General features: G+C 38.5%; 2 protein-coding genes across 3 annotated transcripts in view; one reads left to right on the forward strand and one right to left on the reverse strand.

Moving 5' to 3' along the window:
• LOC123875228 (unc-112-related protein-like) overlaps window positions 1-14,444 on the forward strand; it is a 48,533-nt gene extending 34,089 nt beyond the window's left edge. The window contains exons 2-12 of one of the 2 annotated variants that reach the window (XM_045920951.1): window positions 4,475-4,710; window positions 5,070-5,305; window positions 5,682-5,905; window positions 6,481-6,694; window positions 7,109-7,308; window positions 8,024-8,053; window positions 8,857-8,995; window positions 9,670-9,768; window positions 10,363-10,587; window positions 11,134-11,370; window positions 11,838-14,444. In XM_045920951.1, the coding sequence (XP_045776907.1) occupies window positions 4,475-4,710; window positions 5,070-5,305; window positions 5,682-5,905; window positions 6,481-6,694; window positions 7,109-7,308; window positions 8,024-8,053; window positions 8,857-8,995; window positions 9,670-9,768; window positions 10,363-10,587; window positions 11,134-11,370; window positions 11,838-12,038 (2,041 nt within the window). In that variant the 3' untranslated portion in view covers window positions 12,039-14,444. The remainder of the gene's footprint in view (window positions 1-4,474; window positions 4,711-5,069; window positions 5,306-5,681; window positions 5,906-6,480; window positions 6,695-7,108; window positions 7,309-8,023; window positions 8,054-8,856; window positions 8,996-9,669; window positions 9,769-10,362; window positions 10,588-11,133; window positions 11,371-11,837) is intronic. The other variant, XM_045920952.1, reaches the window with a different exon arrangement.
• Window positions 14,445-14,447: 3 nt separating this feature from the next.
• On the reverse strand, window positions 14,448-17,368 carry LOC123875231 (kelch-like protein 25). Its single transcript, XM_045920956.1, has 4 exons — window positions 17,121-17,368; window positions 15,721-16,754; window positions 15,051-15,400; window positions 14,448-14,716 (listed from the first exon to the last, which is right to left on the reverse strand). The coding sequence occupies exons 1-4, from the start codon at window positions 17,256-17,258 to the stop codon at window positions 14,469-14,471; spliced, it is 1,770 nt and encodes a 589-aa protein (XP_045776912.1). The 5' UTR covers window positions 17,259-17,368; the 3' UTR covers window positions 14,448-14,468.
• Between the last annotated feature and the right edge of the window lie 23 nt (window positions 17,369-17,391).

The following is a 17,391-nucleotide window of genomic DNA, read 5'->3' on the forward strand; positions in this document are numbered from 1 at the left end:
TTAAGGTGCCCACGCACTGAACGCGCGGCAATGACGTGCTACGCGGTACGCGCGTCGCGGCTGGAGAGAATATCGTGCGGGGCGCTGCCGCGACGCGCAGTTCAGCTGCAGTTTAGTTCAAGTGCGTGGGCACCTTTAGCTACAAGTTTTACTTTTAATTTTTAGGGTTCCGTATCTCAAAAAGAAAAAGGAACGCTTATTTCGTCCCTTACGTCTTTTGACACAATGTAAAAATCAAATTCAAGAAATTCTTTTTGTTTATGTTGAACAGCTAGTGTCTGTGATTCTACTACCGGTATGGAAAATGGATTCTACTGAAAAGAGTCAGCAAGAATTGCTCAGAACATCTCGGCAGTTACTCTTTTCAAATCATAAAAACTTATCGATCAAGAATGTAACAAGTAACAACTTACTACACTATGAAAGCTCAGCCTGTCATTTCAACAATTAAAACGTAGAAAATGTTGTTTGATTTTCTTTAGCAGCAGTGACGGCACCGCTATCGGAAACCAGAGCTATAGTGAAGCCCACGCAATGCGTGCCTTCCCATACCAGCTCAAAAGACTTAATGAAAGCACAGAATCTAAATAAGGTAATAGAAATGGCGTGAAGTGCAGTTCTTTGATATCAGGATAGTTCAGCGTGTCGCCGATTTTTAACTACTCACATACACGTACGAGTATACCTTCCAAAGCAGTCTCTTTTACAATATTGCGCACTGATGCAATAGTCATCTGCACAGCGACAAGTACACATTCCTTGACCATTTCTATACCTATTCTGAATTCTGTGATTGGAAGTCAGTAATAAGACAGACTGGATGATTGAGAATTCTAAAGGTTTTATATAATTGTATTAAAAAGCCCTATGTTACTATGGTAATGTCTGTTTTACTAACTTCTAAAGACTTTTTTAGTAGCGTGACATGAGTTCTGTGAACACGCGTCGCGAACATGTCCATTCTACGGACAAATATGGCAGCTACCGCTTGGACTACAAGTCTACAACTGCTGTGCTATACATGGTGTTTATTTTAATGTTGCCAGTTTTACGCAATAGCCTGGTAAAAGTTGGAAAATAGATTTCATTATTATTTGTTGCTTGTCACGCCCGCAACTTCGTACGCGTAAACTTTTTAAATCCAGAATACTAACGATATTTTTAACTAACAGTCAATAATAATAATAATCAATCTATATGTAATTCGTCGATAAGTTACAGAACAACATTGTTATTTGTTAAAAAGTTGTCAGTTAAGAACTGTGCTATGTAAACTAATCGTCAGATTAAAGTTAGTTTGATTTTATTCATTTCGGCCGTAAATACCTGTAACTACTTAGTTATAATCGAATAATAATATCGTCAAGATTGAAAATATTGCCTAAAAAGGTTGTCTTGTGCCAAAATGAGATCAATGGAATTGTTATTTATGCTGTCTAAGATACCATCTCCACGGGAAATCGCAACGAGTCAGAGCTACTGTCGTCGGCGATAGTATCGCCCTATGGAGATTGGTCTGTAGAAATTGTATCGTAGAAGTTGTATCGAATTTAGTAGCACGGCGAGACTATCGCCGCGATTCGCTCGTACTATGCGTTTCTATGTCTCTAATATAATTTTTTTTAAAGAATATTAGCCATTTTTAATCAGGACTAACATTCCGCTTTCCCCTCCAACTAAGCGTAAAGCTTGAGCTAGGAGGGTACGACAATAGTGCGACGGGTGGGGTTTGAACCGCCAACCTTTCGGATTTCAGTCCACTCCTATAACCGTTGAGCTATTGAGCTATTAATTTTGTCCTAGAGATATTTAACAAATTCGTTATATTTCAGACAGCTGACTCATTGTTACGGTGTGTACACATTTTCGAGGCCACAGTTTTGTGTTCTCAGAATTGCGAGTTTTGATTAATTCGCGTTAAAGGTTTCATTTATCTGTGACGTTATGGTTCACAGTTAATCGAGCGTTCGTGACTCTGACTCCATTAGTAATTTAAAGGGTTCCTTGTTTTCTTACGGAATCCTAATTATGATGTTTCATTAAATGATTCTGTTATATACGCTGACGCACAACGTGACGTTGGTAAAATCAGACTATGTGAAATATGAAACATTCTTACGAAGGATCCGAGATTTTAAACCATAATCAACCCATTTCCGCCCCACTACTGAGTACGGGTCTCCTCTCAAAATGAGAATAGTTTAGGCCATAGTGTGCCACGCTGGCCCAGTGCGGATTGGCAGACTTCACACATCTTTGAGAATATGGAGAACTCTCAGGCACGCAGGTTTCCTCATGACGTTTTCCTTCACTGTTAAAGCGAGTGATATTTTAATTGCTTAAAACGCACATAACTGAAAAGTTAGAGGTGCGTGCCCGGGATCGAACCCCCGACTTCAGATTAGGAGGCGGACGTTCTAACCACCAGGCCATCCGAGATTTTGCGATTGGGAAAAGGCATCAAACAATTTAAACATTTTTAAATATGGAGTGAGTAAAATCGTGTTAATTATGATGATGAAGTATTGGTTCCTTCACACAGTGGGATTGGAGAATTCATCGAACAATTGAAACATTTCTAATCGTTGGGTTCTTACGCTTAAAATATTTAAGTAGGTACGATATGTAGCCACTTTATCATGTCAAGGAGCTAATATATAGCAGTCTTTAACCCATTCCTTTGTCAGAGACGAAGTGGAGCAGACTATAAATCAGAAACCGTTTAAGATGTTACTACGAACTGATTACTCCCTGTAACTACCTACCCAAAGGTTTTAGTTCATTGCGCTATGACTCATGAATAGTGTCTCTTAAGTAGGTACAGTCAGCGACAGTAGTTAATAAGTTTAAAAAATATATTTAACGCATTTTCGGTATTCGGAGTAAAGCAAATCCTTGCTGCTTTTTCATAAAATTACAAGGCAACATGTCATCTTCATTACACTAATGGCGGCAGTAGCAAGTAGTACATTTATAGTCAAATGAAACATATTAATTAGCCTATCTCCGGACAACTAGCCTGAGTTTTATAGTGGTTATCGCACTTTTTACTTGTTGCCTAAACTATAGCAACAAGTAAAAGTGGGTTAGGGATTAGAGACAGGGGAACTTGAAACAAAACGTCAAGGCTTCGATGCCATTGGCAGGCAAATGTTACCTACATTTCACCTTTGTTAGGGTTCCGTACCTCAAAAGGAAAAACGGAACCCTTATAGGATCACTTTGTTGTCTGTCTGTCTGTCCGTCCGTCTGTCCGTCGTGTCTGTCAAGAAACTTATAGGGTACTTCCCGTTGACCTATAATAGAATCATGAAATTTGGTTGGTAGGTAGGTTTACAGCACAAGTACAGGAATAAATCTGAAAACCGCGAATTTGTGGTTACATCATTAAAAAAAATTAAAGTGTGTTTCAATTTTCAAAAAAAAAGATAACTATACCAAGTGTGGTATCATATGAAAGGGCGTTACCAGTACATCCTAAAACAGATTTTTATTTATTTTTATGTATAATAGTTTTTGATTTATCGTGCAAAATGTTGGAAAAAATACCCGAGTACGGAAACTTCAGTGCGCGAGTCTGACTCGCACTTGGCCGGTTTTTTTATGTATACTAAATAGTTTTTATTTATCGTGCAAAATGTTGGAAAAAATACCCGAGTACGGAAACCTCAGTGCGCGAGTCTGACGCGCACTTGGCCAGTTTTTGTATGCTATGAAACAACAATTTTTCTTTGATTTTACCCATTAGCCTAATATTTGACATACCTATCATAGATGCAGGATCATACCGAGAGTTCCTCACTCTAGTTCACTCTGTTGTTGCTCTAGCTTCAATTTGAAGGCAGCTAGTGGGAAAATTAACGAACAAGCCTAAGTCAGCAACGGATATAAAAACTGGTTGAACCAATTATTGACTTTTAAAGTTTGTATAACAAACTGCGTTAATAACTGTACATAATGAGTTCTTGCGACGATGTCTCATGTCATCCACCCAGCTTCAATGTGACTCATGCAAAACTTAGCGATCTCAGAAGAAATTACGGCCTGTGTTTTGAACCCTATACTTTGGTTGTATTTATATCTGTAACATATTATTGTAATATATTATTATGTGCTCGTAAAGATGCCTTTCTAGTTACTATACTAAGATTAAATCCAATAGGATCGGTTTCATAGCTTACATGCTCATTTTAACTCTGGTAGCAAAAATGCGGAATGAGCCAGTAAAATGAACGGATTTTAACAACACCTGCAAAAACCTAATGACAACCACAACCGACCAACCCAACTCTGTACTTACCTGAACTACTAGTTACTTACTTTTTAAAATGAATCTTGGAAACGCTATTTTCTCTTTGCCAAGTTGTATTGTCCATTCTTCGATCAGGCTCCGCGGATTACGTGCACTAAATCGGCCTACCTTAATTTTGTAATGAGCAAAATATTTTAACACTTTCCTAAATAACATTGTTCCAGAATTCAAAAAGGACTGGTCAGATCACGCGCTATGGTGGCCCACACGCAACAAATGGCTGTCCAGACCAAAGCACACACTGGACCAGTACGGAGTCCACGCGGACGCGGCACTTCACTTCACGCCAATGCACAAACCCCTCAGAATACAACTGCCAGATTTAAGATACATCGATTGCAAGATTGACTTCTCCATTGACACGTTTAGCGCAGTCGTGCAACTGTGCAAAAGTCTTGGTAAGAATTTTTTGATAAGTAACTTCATACAATAAGTAAACGGAATACTTTCAAACAACATGAAAGAAATACAGTTCATACAACAAGTAAACCCTATCCACTTTTTCTTTCTTTTTATCTTTATTGTTACAACTTTCGGGTACAAATAAGAAAAAAAAACAGAACTTTCTTATAAGTGCTGGACAGGAGCGAAATTGAGGCCCAAGTTTTGATCGATGGTAACGATCGATCGCGGTAATCGATCAATTCGCGGGTTTTAAAATCAGGCAATGACGCATGCAAAATTTTCCTGTTGGAGTCCTGTTCAAATGAACTGAATCTCTCTTGGCTCTGACTAAAAATTTAAATATTATTTTCAGGTATAAGACATCCTGAGGAGCTATCTCTATGTTATCCCCTCGAACCGTCACACTTGAAGCAGAACTACCAGAATTTGAAGGAAGCGAAAAAGTTAAAGTCCACACAAGCCCCCGACACAAATAGCTTTATAGCAGCCACTAGGGGTTCTTCAAATAGCTTGGACAGATCCATAGCCTGCCCTGCCACGCCACCGCCACCACGCTCATTGTCTGCCACGCCTGTTGCTTCACACCAGGTATTTTCTTCATTTTTTCTTTAACAGTTCTGCCCAGAAACTTTCCAAATAGATCTGTACAAATTGATAAAAGGTCTTGTATGGTACCATAAAAAAACGACATATTCTTTGCAGGTGCATACTGACTGAAAATTTTCAAAGACCCATTTCAGGATAAGAATTCAATGTAAAAGCTGTCTGGAGCCCCTTTCAAGAACAATAATTCAACATTCAAAATTTGAATCTTACTAACTCAAGAATACCAAATTCCTTTTGACTAAGAATTTTCTAGAATTTAATAATTCTAGAAACTCACGATTTAACGAACATATTATAAAGTATTACCTTTTTTGAAGACGAATCAGAATCCTAAAATGCTTTGGAACTTTTCTTCCAGAATGGCACACTGAGGCGTTACGGTGGCCACATTCACAGCACACAGAGCGACGGCTCAAGCGATGGGGGTTACTGCGGGACACCACCGCGTGCGGCGTCTTTAGACGCTCTCGACTCTTTGGCAGAGCTTTCTCTGGCTGACTCACCCTTGGAACCCGACAGCCAGTCGCGGGAGTCACTCCTTACGCCAAAATCGCTGATGGAACGTGCGAGGATGAATGTTGGGTAAGCTTTAAGTTTGGATTATTAATTACTAGATGATGCCCGCTACTCCGTCCGCGTGGATTTAGGTTTTTTAAAAATACTTGGGACCTCTTTGCTTTGCCAGGATAAAAAGTTATTGAAGTCAATTTCCTACCTCTAAGCTACGTAAGCTACCTCTTTATTTCATAAAAATCGGTTAAACGGATAGATCCTTAAGAATCCCGTAGGAACTTTGATTTTTCGGAATAAAAAGTAGCCTATGTCCGTCCCCGTGATGTACTTACCAAAATCGCTTCAACGGTTGAGCCGTGAAAACGTAGCAGACAGACAGATACACTTTCGCATTTATAATATTAAGTATGGAAGTATGGATTATAGGAAGCTTCGGAGATCATCAAAAGAGTCAACTGCTGTTTAGTATTTTTATTTTTGAAAAATTATTGTGACTATCAATATAAAAAATTCAATATAAAGCTAAAAAATAAAAGTTTAAACTTTACAGGAACCTAAATAATTTCGTACGTCTTTTGAGGCAACTGCTACAAATCCTCAACATCTCTGAATACCCGTTTCATTTATTAATTGTTCTTCCCCAGATGGCTAGATTCATCCCTATCCATCATGGAGCAATACGTCCGCGAGTGGGACACGTTACAACTACGTTTCAAATTCTACTCGTTCTTCGATCTGACGCCGCGAGCGCAAGACGCGCCCAGACTGAATCAGATGTACCAACAGGCACGCTGGCAAATCTTAAACCAGGAGGTGCATTGTACTGAAGAAGAAATGCTGCTGTTTGCCGCACTTCAGGTATTTTTTTTTTCAAGGATTGCTAGAAGACATTACTTATAGCGATAAGGGATACATTTTACCTATTTTTGTGTTAATTTAACTATAGGTATATTTCTGTTACTCTTATTTTGGTGCACAATGAAGAAAATTCATTCATTCGTTATCTAGTTGTAATTCTAGGATCAAAAGCCTTGACTCAAAATTTGAATGTAAAAATGACGTTCAAAACCTTACTTTTATACTTACATAATATTGTTATATCAAATCTTTGAAAAGAGCAACCGCCGAGTTTCTTGCTGGTTCGATAGTAAACGCATTCCGAAGTCCGAACCAGTGGTAGATCATGGCTTTTGATGATTCAAAAGTACTTGTAAAAGTCTAATTGAATAAAAACATTTTGAATTTTGAGTTTTTGAAAAATCTTGCCTACAGCTACAAATTGAACTGCAAACACTAGCCGGCGGTGGCGTGGACGCGAACGATGGGTCTGGCGGGGCGGGCTCCACCACCGCCCCGGAGGACGAAATAGATGCCGCCTTGAGTGAGCTTCAGGTGCAGTTGGAAGGCGGGCCGCCCGCGCGCCCCGACATCACACACGTGCCTGAACTGGCGGGATACCTGAAGTACCGAGGGTGAGTTTATTACAGAAGACTAGCAGTCCACTAGCTGTTATAATTACTAGAAGTTGTATGGGTATAATTCCTAAACAGCAATCGGAAGTGTTTTTTGGAATGAGAAATATACATGTACCTGTCGTACAAAATATATTCCAAAAATATATATTAAGTCCGACCATGTTTATCTGCCAATGTGTAAGGATCAAATGTGGGCCAGAACGAACTTTGAGACCATGACGACTACGCAGTCTTATTAATTGCACGCAGTAGTGTTTTTGTAAAGTGCGCCTGCGCCTACTAGGTCGAGAGAGGAGGGCGAGGTGGCTAGCGAAGCGAGCCGGCGACCTCCGTAGCAGAAAAAAGGTCGAATAGATGAAACTGAATGAAGGGGCGACGAAACGAGTCTTCTGGCGTAACCCATTTAATAAACTAGGTTTTTAATCATTCTATCATCATCATTTGTGTTCTATATGAAAAATAGAATAGATGGATATAGATTTCCTAGAAAAAGGATAGATACCGCCTTGAGTGAAGTGCTCAGTGGATAAAAATAAAATAAGTATATTTTTAGGGTTATAAAATTAAACATATTTTTACGTATTATTTATAGCAGATTTAATTTATTTTATTTCATTATTTATGTACTCGTATTATGTGTTGAAACGATTGCTTTACGTTTAAATTATGAATCTATTTCAATATTTTTTTTCATTTTCGGGTACGTGTGCAGAAAGTGTCGCGGTGGTAACTGCGTATTCTCGTAAGAATAGCTATATTTACCCCAAAGCCTTGCATGTCTGTACAGTGTACACGAAAGAAAGAATCCCTACATCTAAAATCCTGTGTTATTGTCAGTTTGTTCATACCACAGTCAAAGAATTAAGTATAGTACGCGATAGGTCGAAATGGCAATCGGGGTTTGAGGCGGGGGACGCCCCGCACACCCGCACGTCAACCGCGCTATCCCGCAGCGTGTTAGCGCGGGGGCTGTGCGGGTGTGCGGGGCGTCCCCACCCCGATTGCAGTTCGCGTACTATATTATATCGTTTACACGTTCCAACTTAAACAGTTATTCTACCATTGTCATTTTAATATTCTACCTAAATCATTGTATTTGCGCTTATATTTAAATGTACTTATTATGTTATTGGTAAATATTATTTATTTTATAACTATACTAATATTCCTTTTATTGAATGTTTTATGTACTTGTGTCATGTATGTATTAATTATCCAAGTACTTTTTTTGTATGTGTGATCCCTGATATACCTACCACATTCTGTAAATTGAATTTACCATGAAGTCAAATGCCGTTTAAAATTATGCAAAGTATTACTAAAATTAGGTTCTCTAGCTGAATTAATATTATGCTGCGTTAACAAGAGATAAACGAGAAATAGTAGAAAGGTTTAGTACAAATTGCTCTTATTATGAGGATTATTGTCGATTAAGTCGGGCAAAGTCCAGCGACGTATGCGACTGCATATCTTGTATGTAGTTGATTGATTGAAGGCTGAACCTGAAAAGTGTAGAAAGTAGTTGACAGTAACCCTTTGTCGTAGTCGTCAACGGTTCACGCTGCGCGCGTACAAGCGCGGCTGGGTGTCGTGCCGCGACGGCGTGCTGCGCATCCACAGCTCGCGCGACGCGGCCGCCAGGGGCGACGCGCCGACCTACGCCGTGGAGCTGCGGGGCGCCGAGGTATGCTACTTCAATTTTTATTTTTAGGGTCCCGTACCTCAAAAGGAAAAACGGAAACCTTATAGAATTACTTTGTTGTCTGTCCGTCCGTCCGTCGTGTCTGTCAAGAAAACCTATAGGGTACTTCCCCGTTGATCTAGAATCACGAAATTTGGTAGGTACTCGCAGGTGGGGTCTTACAGCACAAGTGTGGAAAAAAAGGAATAAATCCGAAAACACGGATTAATTTTTTCGTGATCACAAAAATATGTGGTCACGAAAAAATTAATTTACTAAATCACACATAGATGGTGCTGTTGCCATTAACTTGCTGTGTTGCACACTTCTACTTGGCTTGGCTACTGGTGCGAGCTTGGATGGCTGAAGTGAAGTCGCGGGGTGGGGGGAGGGGGGGGGGGGGGGCAATGTTCTACGTACCGCAATTTGCGTATCATTTTAGTTATGTCCGAAAAAAAGATGACTGACTCCTTCTATCCCACTGTTCGATATCTACTTAATGTTTGCCAATCTATTGTTTTATGTTTTATAAAGTTGAAACACGATGTCCAGTTTGAATGATTCTTACAGCAATAGTAATTAATAGGTATGTTTTAAACATGTATGAATATGATTTTAAATTATACAATCTATATAGCAGCCTGGTTTTAGTTTTTGAACTTCACCTTTTTATTCAGGTAACACCAGACGCGCATCCGGCCTCGGGCAGGTATGGCATAAAACTCGAAGTGCCGTCAGAAGACACCATGCACGAGATGTGGCTTAAGTGTGAAAATGTAAGTTTTTAATGATTTCATACTATCAGTTCTCTCGTTATTGCTAAACTACTTGGCAGATTTCCTTAATGAGTCGGACAGGATTAGTCATAGGTTAAGACGACATGACAAATTTAATATGGCGGATATGCTGCTGCTGGCGGATATGGAGCTGGTCTGACTGTTGTATCTTGGAACTTCAGTGCTTCGTAGTAAAAACTTCGTTTGCGCGATTCAGACTCCATAATGAGTGATTAAAGAAACCAGTGGCGACATCTAGTTCGTACATTGTAAATTCGCGCTGCTGGCTCGAAACGCGTGATCTTTTCGTATGAATGCGCGGAGTGTCTTCTAGTGTCAGTTATATGGATGAATATTTTTACAATTGCCTCCAGTTTAGTATCAAATAAAAGGTCTCAGACTGAGATCTGTAGAGAGCACTTTGACTTTGCTAAGACTTAAGACGAGACAGCGTTATAGGTACCGCTGGCATAAATCTGTGAAACGTTCGAATTTGAGTCGATAACTCCGGTTTTAAACTTCGCCTTGTTTATTGGGAATATTCGATCATGTAGTCATTTGCGGTTGCTTTAACTATATGATTGTCTGTAACAGGAGGAGCAGTACGCAGAGTGGGTGGCCGCGTGTCGACTCGGTTCCCGAGGCCGCTCGCTCGCAGATTCCGCCTTCAGCACCGAGGCGGCGGCCGTCAAGACGCTACTGGCTCTACAGCGACCGCAGCCAGAGGCGGCGCTGCACAAGCACAGTGTACCCCACCTCGACCATCTGCAGCCAGAGAACTACCTCGCGCCACGCTTCCTCAAGAAGTTGAAAAGCAAGGTGAGTCTATCTCGCTCAAACATACTGCCGTTGAAAGCGACGCCACGTATACCCTTGCGGACTCCGCCTTCAGCACCGAGGCGGCGGCCGTCAAGACGCTACTGGCTTTACAGCGGCCGCAGTCAGAGAATTACCTCGCACCGCGGTTCCTCAAGAAGTTAAAGAGCGAGGTGAGTCTATCTCGCCCACACATACTGCCGTTGAAAGAGACGCCACGTATATCCTTGCAGACTCCACCGTCTTCAGCGCCAAGGTGAACAGTCTCTCTTTTTCTCTATTAATAATGTAGTTAACAAACGTAAATTAAAAATTTATAACACCCCCGACAAGTGAAGGTTACAGTAACTAGAAAAGAGCTGATAACTTTCAAAAGGCTGAACAGCTATAGCTAAGAACACTCTCGATCAAGCTACCTTTAAAAAAAAACTAAATTAAAATCGGTTCATTAGTTTAGGAGCTACGATCCCACAGACAGAAACACACATCAAACTTATAACACCCCTCTTTTTGGGTCGGGGGTTAATAACAAAATCGAATTGTCCGCAGTTCACTCAACGCGTGCTGGAAAGCCACGCCAACGTGAAGGACCTGCCGCTGCTGGAGGCCAAGCTGCAGTACATCAAGACGTGGCAGAACCTGCCCGACTATGGACAGACGCTGTTCGTGGTGCGCTTCATGGGCCACCGCAAGGACGAGATCATCAGCATCGCCAACAACCGCATCATGCGCCTCGACCCCAACACCGGCGACCACATCAAGACTTGGCGGTTTAGTACTATGAAGGTATGTACAGCCAAAGGCGGTAATAGAATAGGGAATAGAATAGATTTTTATTCAAATAAACTTTTTACAAGTGCTTTTAAATCGTCAAAATCTGGTTGGGAATGCCGTTCCTACCGAGAAGAACCAGCAAGAAACTCGGCGGTTGCTCTTTTCAATTGTTCAATTTACAGTAATAATCAATATAATACAAGCTAATTTAGCCCCGCGCATTGCTGGAGCGAGTCAAATCCATGCTTTTTTTTTACTTACATATTTACATAATCTTCGATTATATAATATACTTTTGCCAGGAGCGTAAGTAGTTTAGAACCTTAATGATCATATTCGCGTGGCACGGTTATGCACATGCGTTAGGTGTGTGTGGCGTGATTATAGAAAAATGTCATAATTAAGTGCGACAGGTCTTTGATGCAATAGTTTCGCGGAATTGCTACTCTATTTTAAAACGTACCTAATTATAATTTCAGGCATGGAACGTAAACTGGGAGATCAAACACATGATGGTCCAGTTTGAAGAAGGCAACATAATCTTCTCAGTGCAATCCGCCGACTGCAAGGTCGTACACGAGTTCATCGGAGGCTACATATTCCTCTCCATGCGCTCCAAGGACGCGAACCAGACGCTCGACGAAGAGTTATTCCACAAACTGACCGGGGGATGGACGTAAGGACCGAACTAAAGTACAATGCTATAATATGTATAGAACTACCCACATTCTTGTCCTTGTTTATTATGATTCAGCAATTCTTGCACATGAATCAAGAACTATCATCCCCATAAGATTTAACACTGAGATCTATAGTGTATGTTGACTTTGCTCAGAGTTAAGTTAAAATTATACGAACGACAGCGATAATAAACTGTCTCTTTTTATCAGCCATAAGTCTGAGCAAGATCTATAGAATATACTTTGTGCTCAGACTTAAGTTCCACTTAAAATGAGAGATTTATGTCAGCGATAAAAGCCGTGTCTTAAGTCTGAGCAAAGACAAAGTTCGCTCTATAGATCTCAGCCTCAGAGTGGACAGTCCAAAAAAATACTTTCTACCTAGTTAGATAGTCTCTGTCTAGTGTCTTGTTTTGTCCATGAATCACAAAATTGTGCGAGAATTGCTATTTGTTAAAAATTCACAGAATCAGGGCCCTGGCCTGTTTCGTTTATCTATACATTATTGTGGATTATGGATGCCTTTGTGAATGTGCCTTCAAAATTCTGACACCCAATTTATAACTTGATAGAATTTTTAATATTGAGTAACTACTCAATCAATAAGATACCTATTCCATAAATTTTCATGTGAAAAATCGATAGTGATTGGACGCATGAGTCGCTCGCAATAATTGTGAAAAATTGTGAAACTACTCCTTTGGGAGAGAACCTTACATTTCGGTTTACGTATAGTGCGCGCAAAACAAGTATATAGTCCAATTTGAAGTTGCATCATGGCGTTTGCGCAGGTTTTAGCTTGAAATCTATAGAGCGCAGTTTGACTTTGCTCAGCCTTAAGACACTGTTAAAACGAGACAGCGTTATACCGCTGGCATAAATCTTGTCTCGTTTTAACTACAGCTCCAGTCTAAGCGAAGTTAAAGTACGCTCTATAGATCTCAGCCTCAGACTAAGAATAAAGTACTTACTAGATACTTGTTTTGCACTGTATCTGATCCAATATTAATATCGATAAAGGTACCGATACTTTTGTTACGATACCGATATTTTTTATACTCGTTACTTTGACGATTCCCTAGTAAAATCGAATATTACTTTTGTTATTGGTCACTGTTCTCACACAGTAAAAGATGGTATTGTTTCAATAATGGTATACCACATAATAATGAATTGACTTTTTATTTATCTGTATTATTGACTCAGGATTGACTAGATCTTAATTTTAGTGCTTCCATTTATATATTTTTACCATTGCCAAATATAATATTGTCGCAGATCTATATAAAATAAGCTCCATTGTGTACAGTATGAACTATAAATACATCACTTAGTTAAAGTATATTTTGAAAATGTCAATTAGATTAATTTCGAAGAATAATAATGGAAATGAAGTTTTATATTTTTAGATAAGACATACATATTTTTTTAGCTAAACTGCCACTTTCATTCACGTTAAGGAAATATTGCAACTTTACAAACAAATATGTATTCCAATTATACTAAGCCTCCATCCAACTGTCTGTCAGCGGCCTTGTATCTCATGAACTGTAAGAGAGAGCTGAAATGTTCGCAGAATGTGTATTTCTATTGCCTCTATAACAACAAATAATAATAATTGCAAAAAAATATAATGTAAAAGTACGATGGTACGAAACCCTTTGTGCGCGGGTCTGACCCGCACTTGATCGGTTTTTTTTCAGCTTAGCAATTTCAACCGTATATCCACGTACATAAAGGCGAGTTTAAGTCGTTTACAAAAACATTTTCTCTATTCCGTTTGTATAATCGTATACACTATTTACTTAACGCGAATGGATATTAGTTCTGTAAGAATTTATTAAATGTTTATATAAGTGCCATCACATCAAACACATAGTTTTGTAACTTCGATAATAATTCATAATTCAATATGGTGCTTTATAAAAAAATATATTTAGAATAATAATATTTTTGAGTGGCCTTAATTTTACAAGACTTTTGCTTCTGTTTTATACATTGTAAATAACATGAATATTACTTTAGGTTAACAATACTGTTAAGTGGAATTAGATGGCATATTTTTAGATGTTTCATTAAAAAAAATTAAATAAGTGATGTCGAAGGACTAGGTAGGCAGTGCCTTTTTGCCCATGTGAATCGCACGCTAAGGTTAAATCGTCATACGCAACAATATTACATTAATAAACTACAATACAAAGATTTATTTTATTAATTGTTGACTACTAGTCAAGTTAAAATCGCATGAAATGCTGTCACGTAATTAATTCGTAGTGTGTATGAGTATTAACAATGATACAAAATGAATACTATAGATTGTACAAAATGTATGTACACAAATATTATTTAACAACTTATGTAGTATGTTTGTAAATTAATGTCGAAATAAATGTAAATGAATAACAACAATGACTTTTAATGAAACCTTTATTATTTTTTATTCATACTATAATATTCCTTAAGGTATTGACTATGATATTGAGGAAGCTCCTTACACAACGGGGGCATCGTCAAAACCAAAGAGCAAGAGCCAGCTGCGTCATTAACCTGTTTGTTCCCAGTCTGTGTAAAAATAACTCTTGTCTTCTCACCCTTAGCCTCTCCTTTGTACTCTTCTACTGAGAGTATGACACTCTCATTTTGAAATAGGCCTTGAGTGAATACCGTTAGACGATCGCCTGAAACCAAATAATACATCTTTTAAATATTATTACAGAATACTTAGTTTAAGTAAATAGTTATAGGTATTAAGATAGATTAGACCAACTGAGAGCCTCAATAGCTCAACCGGTAAAGGAGTGGACTGAAAACCGAAAGGTCTACGGTTCAAACCCCGCCCGTTGCACTATTGTCGTACCTACTCCTAGCACAAGCCTGATGCTTAGTTGGAGAGGAAAGGGGAATATTAGTCATTTAACATGGCTAATATTCTTTTTTTTTAAACTATTATGTAATATTTAAATTGTATATTTTTTTTAAATAAAATAAATAATAAAATTGTCAGAAACTTACCTGAATTGCACATAGCAGCTGGTGCCACATTAGAAAATGATGCTACACAAGTTAAGCAATTATCTGTGCCAGGTCTAAACCTGTATAAGTTACTATAATAGCTCTGCATACAGTAAATGTAGTTGTTATAGGACTTCATAAAACCAATTCTTCTATCAGAATACACGACCATCTCCCAACAATCTTTATCACCATAAGTTGTATAACAATATATGTTTTTGTGTCCAGCTGCGTAGACTTTGTTATTATGTGTACATACTGCTGGACTTTGTATGGCGTCAGGTAACTTTGCTATACGTCTACAGCTTCTTTCTTTTAAATCATATACAACAGCCGTTTCTAATACTATCCTAAAAAAAATAAGGTTAGTATCTTTTACTTGATTAATAAACACACGAGGTTCATTAAATCTCTGCCATGAGTTAAGTTTTCAAGTTGAAAAGGTGACATTTTTCATGTAGGTAGGTCAATTAGAGTACCTACTATAAGTCCATGGTCAATTAGGTGCTTAGGCTGTCATGACTCCTACCACCACGGACGGACAGACGGATAGACAGACAGTCAAACAAAGTGATCCTGTAAGGGTTCCGTTTTTCCTTTTGAGGTACGGAACCCAAAAATACATAGTAGAAGATATGATAAGTATACTCTTTTTTCGGAAAATACTGACCTGAACTCACCTACACCACCAACAATATAGAGAAGATCCCCCACAGTGGTGACTCCTGCATGCCTCCTCGGTGGCAACTGCACACCAAACTGAGTCCATGTCTTCTTCAAAGTGTCATACACCTTAACATCCTTCATAAAAATTCCTGTTCCTCTTCCATGTTCACCGCCAACAACTACCAGTTTAGTCAGACCCCATGCAGCAACATTCCAACCCCAAAGGTTTTTCTCCGCAACCTCCAAGTATTTTTCAAAACCATTATCCTCCTCAAAAGTGTACAAAAGATGTGGCGAAAAATCTGGTCTGAGATCTGTCAATGTCCATAACGGCACTACAGGTACATACTTTATAAGGCGGGCTCTACTATGTTTAACTATACTCATTAATTCAGACCAAACCCTTTCGGAGAACTTGTCACATAACTCTGTTTTGTGCTCACACAAACTCGATTCAGATATCTCTACATCTTTACTAGTTAACTTTATTAGACAATCTATAACTTTCGGAACCAAACTGTTTGAAAAGTAGTCCAAATTTTGATCCCAATAAGTGATCAAATATTCCTTTAGATCTATCAGAGTTTTATTTGTGACCCTTCTTATGTCTAAACAAGCAAGAATCAGTAAAGTATGTTCCAGTCTACGATTCTTTAAAAGCCAGTTGAAGCCGAATTTAAAAACATGCATTTCATTTTCCGAACCTAAATATGGATGGCACAAATACCATACTAACATTTCGATTGTAGGAATATCCTCTGGTTTCATAGAATTGAAAGAATAAAGACCATATGCAGCTGAATAATGTTCTAATTGTGAATAAGATGCATTCTGAGCAATCGACATTGTCTCCAGCCAGTTAGACTCACTCAACTGAATATCTAAGACATACTGAATCTGCTTGATGAGTTCAGTTATTTGTAGAAAATTTGCTGCTATTGCAATTTCACCAACTGTTGAAAGAGGGTATTCAGATAATAGTATCATTCCTATTTTCATGTATGTAAGTATAATACTCATTATATTAGGATCTAGCATCTGAAATATAAAACAAATATACATACAGCTACATTTAAGTGATAATATACATAAACATACAGTTAAATTATAACATAGGTAGGTACGATTAGAATCTAAAACAAGTGTAAATTAAAAATTTATAACACCCCCGACCAGTGAAGGTTACAGTAACTAGAGAAGAGCTGATAACTTTCAAACGGCTGAACCGATTTTCTTGGATTATAGCTAAGAACACTCTCGATCATGCCACCTTCCAAACAAAAAAAACTAAATTAAAATTGGTTCATTAGTTTAGGAGCTACGATGCCACAGACAGATACACAGACACACACGTCAAACTTATAACACCCCTCTTTTTGGGTTGGGGGTTAAAAAATAACTTACTTCTATATTTATTTCTTGTTTTTCACTCTCTACATAATGTCCACTAAACATAGCGCGGAAATAGTCGCTATATTCACACAAAAGCTCTTGGTTCGCTTTAAAAACCTTATCACCAATTCGTAAAGAAACCTCTTCCATTTTCTGTTAGGATAGGATCATTTAATTAAAGTTTAAATATGTATAAGAGTTATAAATTATAATATATTATTACTTAGATGAATTATTATAGGTACCTACTTAGTAAATGAGTAGTACCTAGTACCTACAGTGC

Source organism: Maniola jurtina, chromosome 19 (genome assembly GCF_905333055.1).
Source record: "Maniola jurtina chromosome 19, ilManJurt1.1, whole genome shotgun sequence".
NCBI classification, from domain to species: domain Eukaryota; kingdom Metazoa; phylum Arthropoda; class Insecta; order Lepidoptera; family Nymphalidae; genus Maniola; species Maniola jurtina.

What these genes read in the sequence shown, in the direction of transcription:
- LOC123875231 (XM_045920956.1), bottom strand. Translation starts at nt 17,258, where the DNA reads ATGGAAGAGGTTTCTTTACGAATTGGTGATAAGGTTTTTAAAGCGAAC. An exon ending in AACAAGAAATAAATATAGAA is followed by an intron (nt 16,755 to 17,120) that starts GTAAGTTATTTT and finishes TTTATATTTCAG; the next exon opens with ATGCTAGATCCTAATATAAT. An exon ending in GGTGGTGTAGGTGAGTTCAG is followed by an intron (nt 15,401 to 15,720) that starts GTCAGTATTTTC and finishes TATTTTTTTTAG; the next exon opens with GATAGTATTAGAAACGGCTG.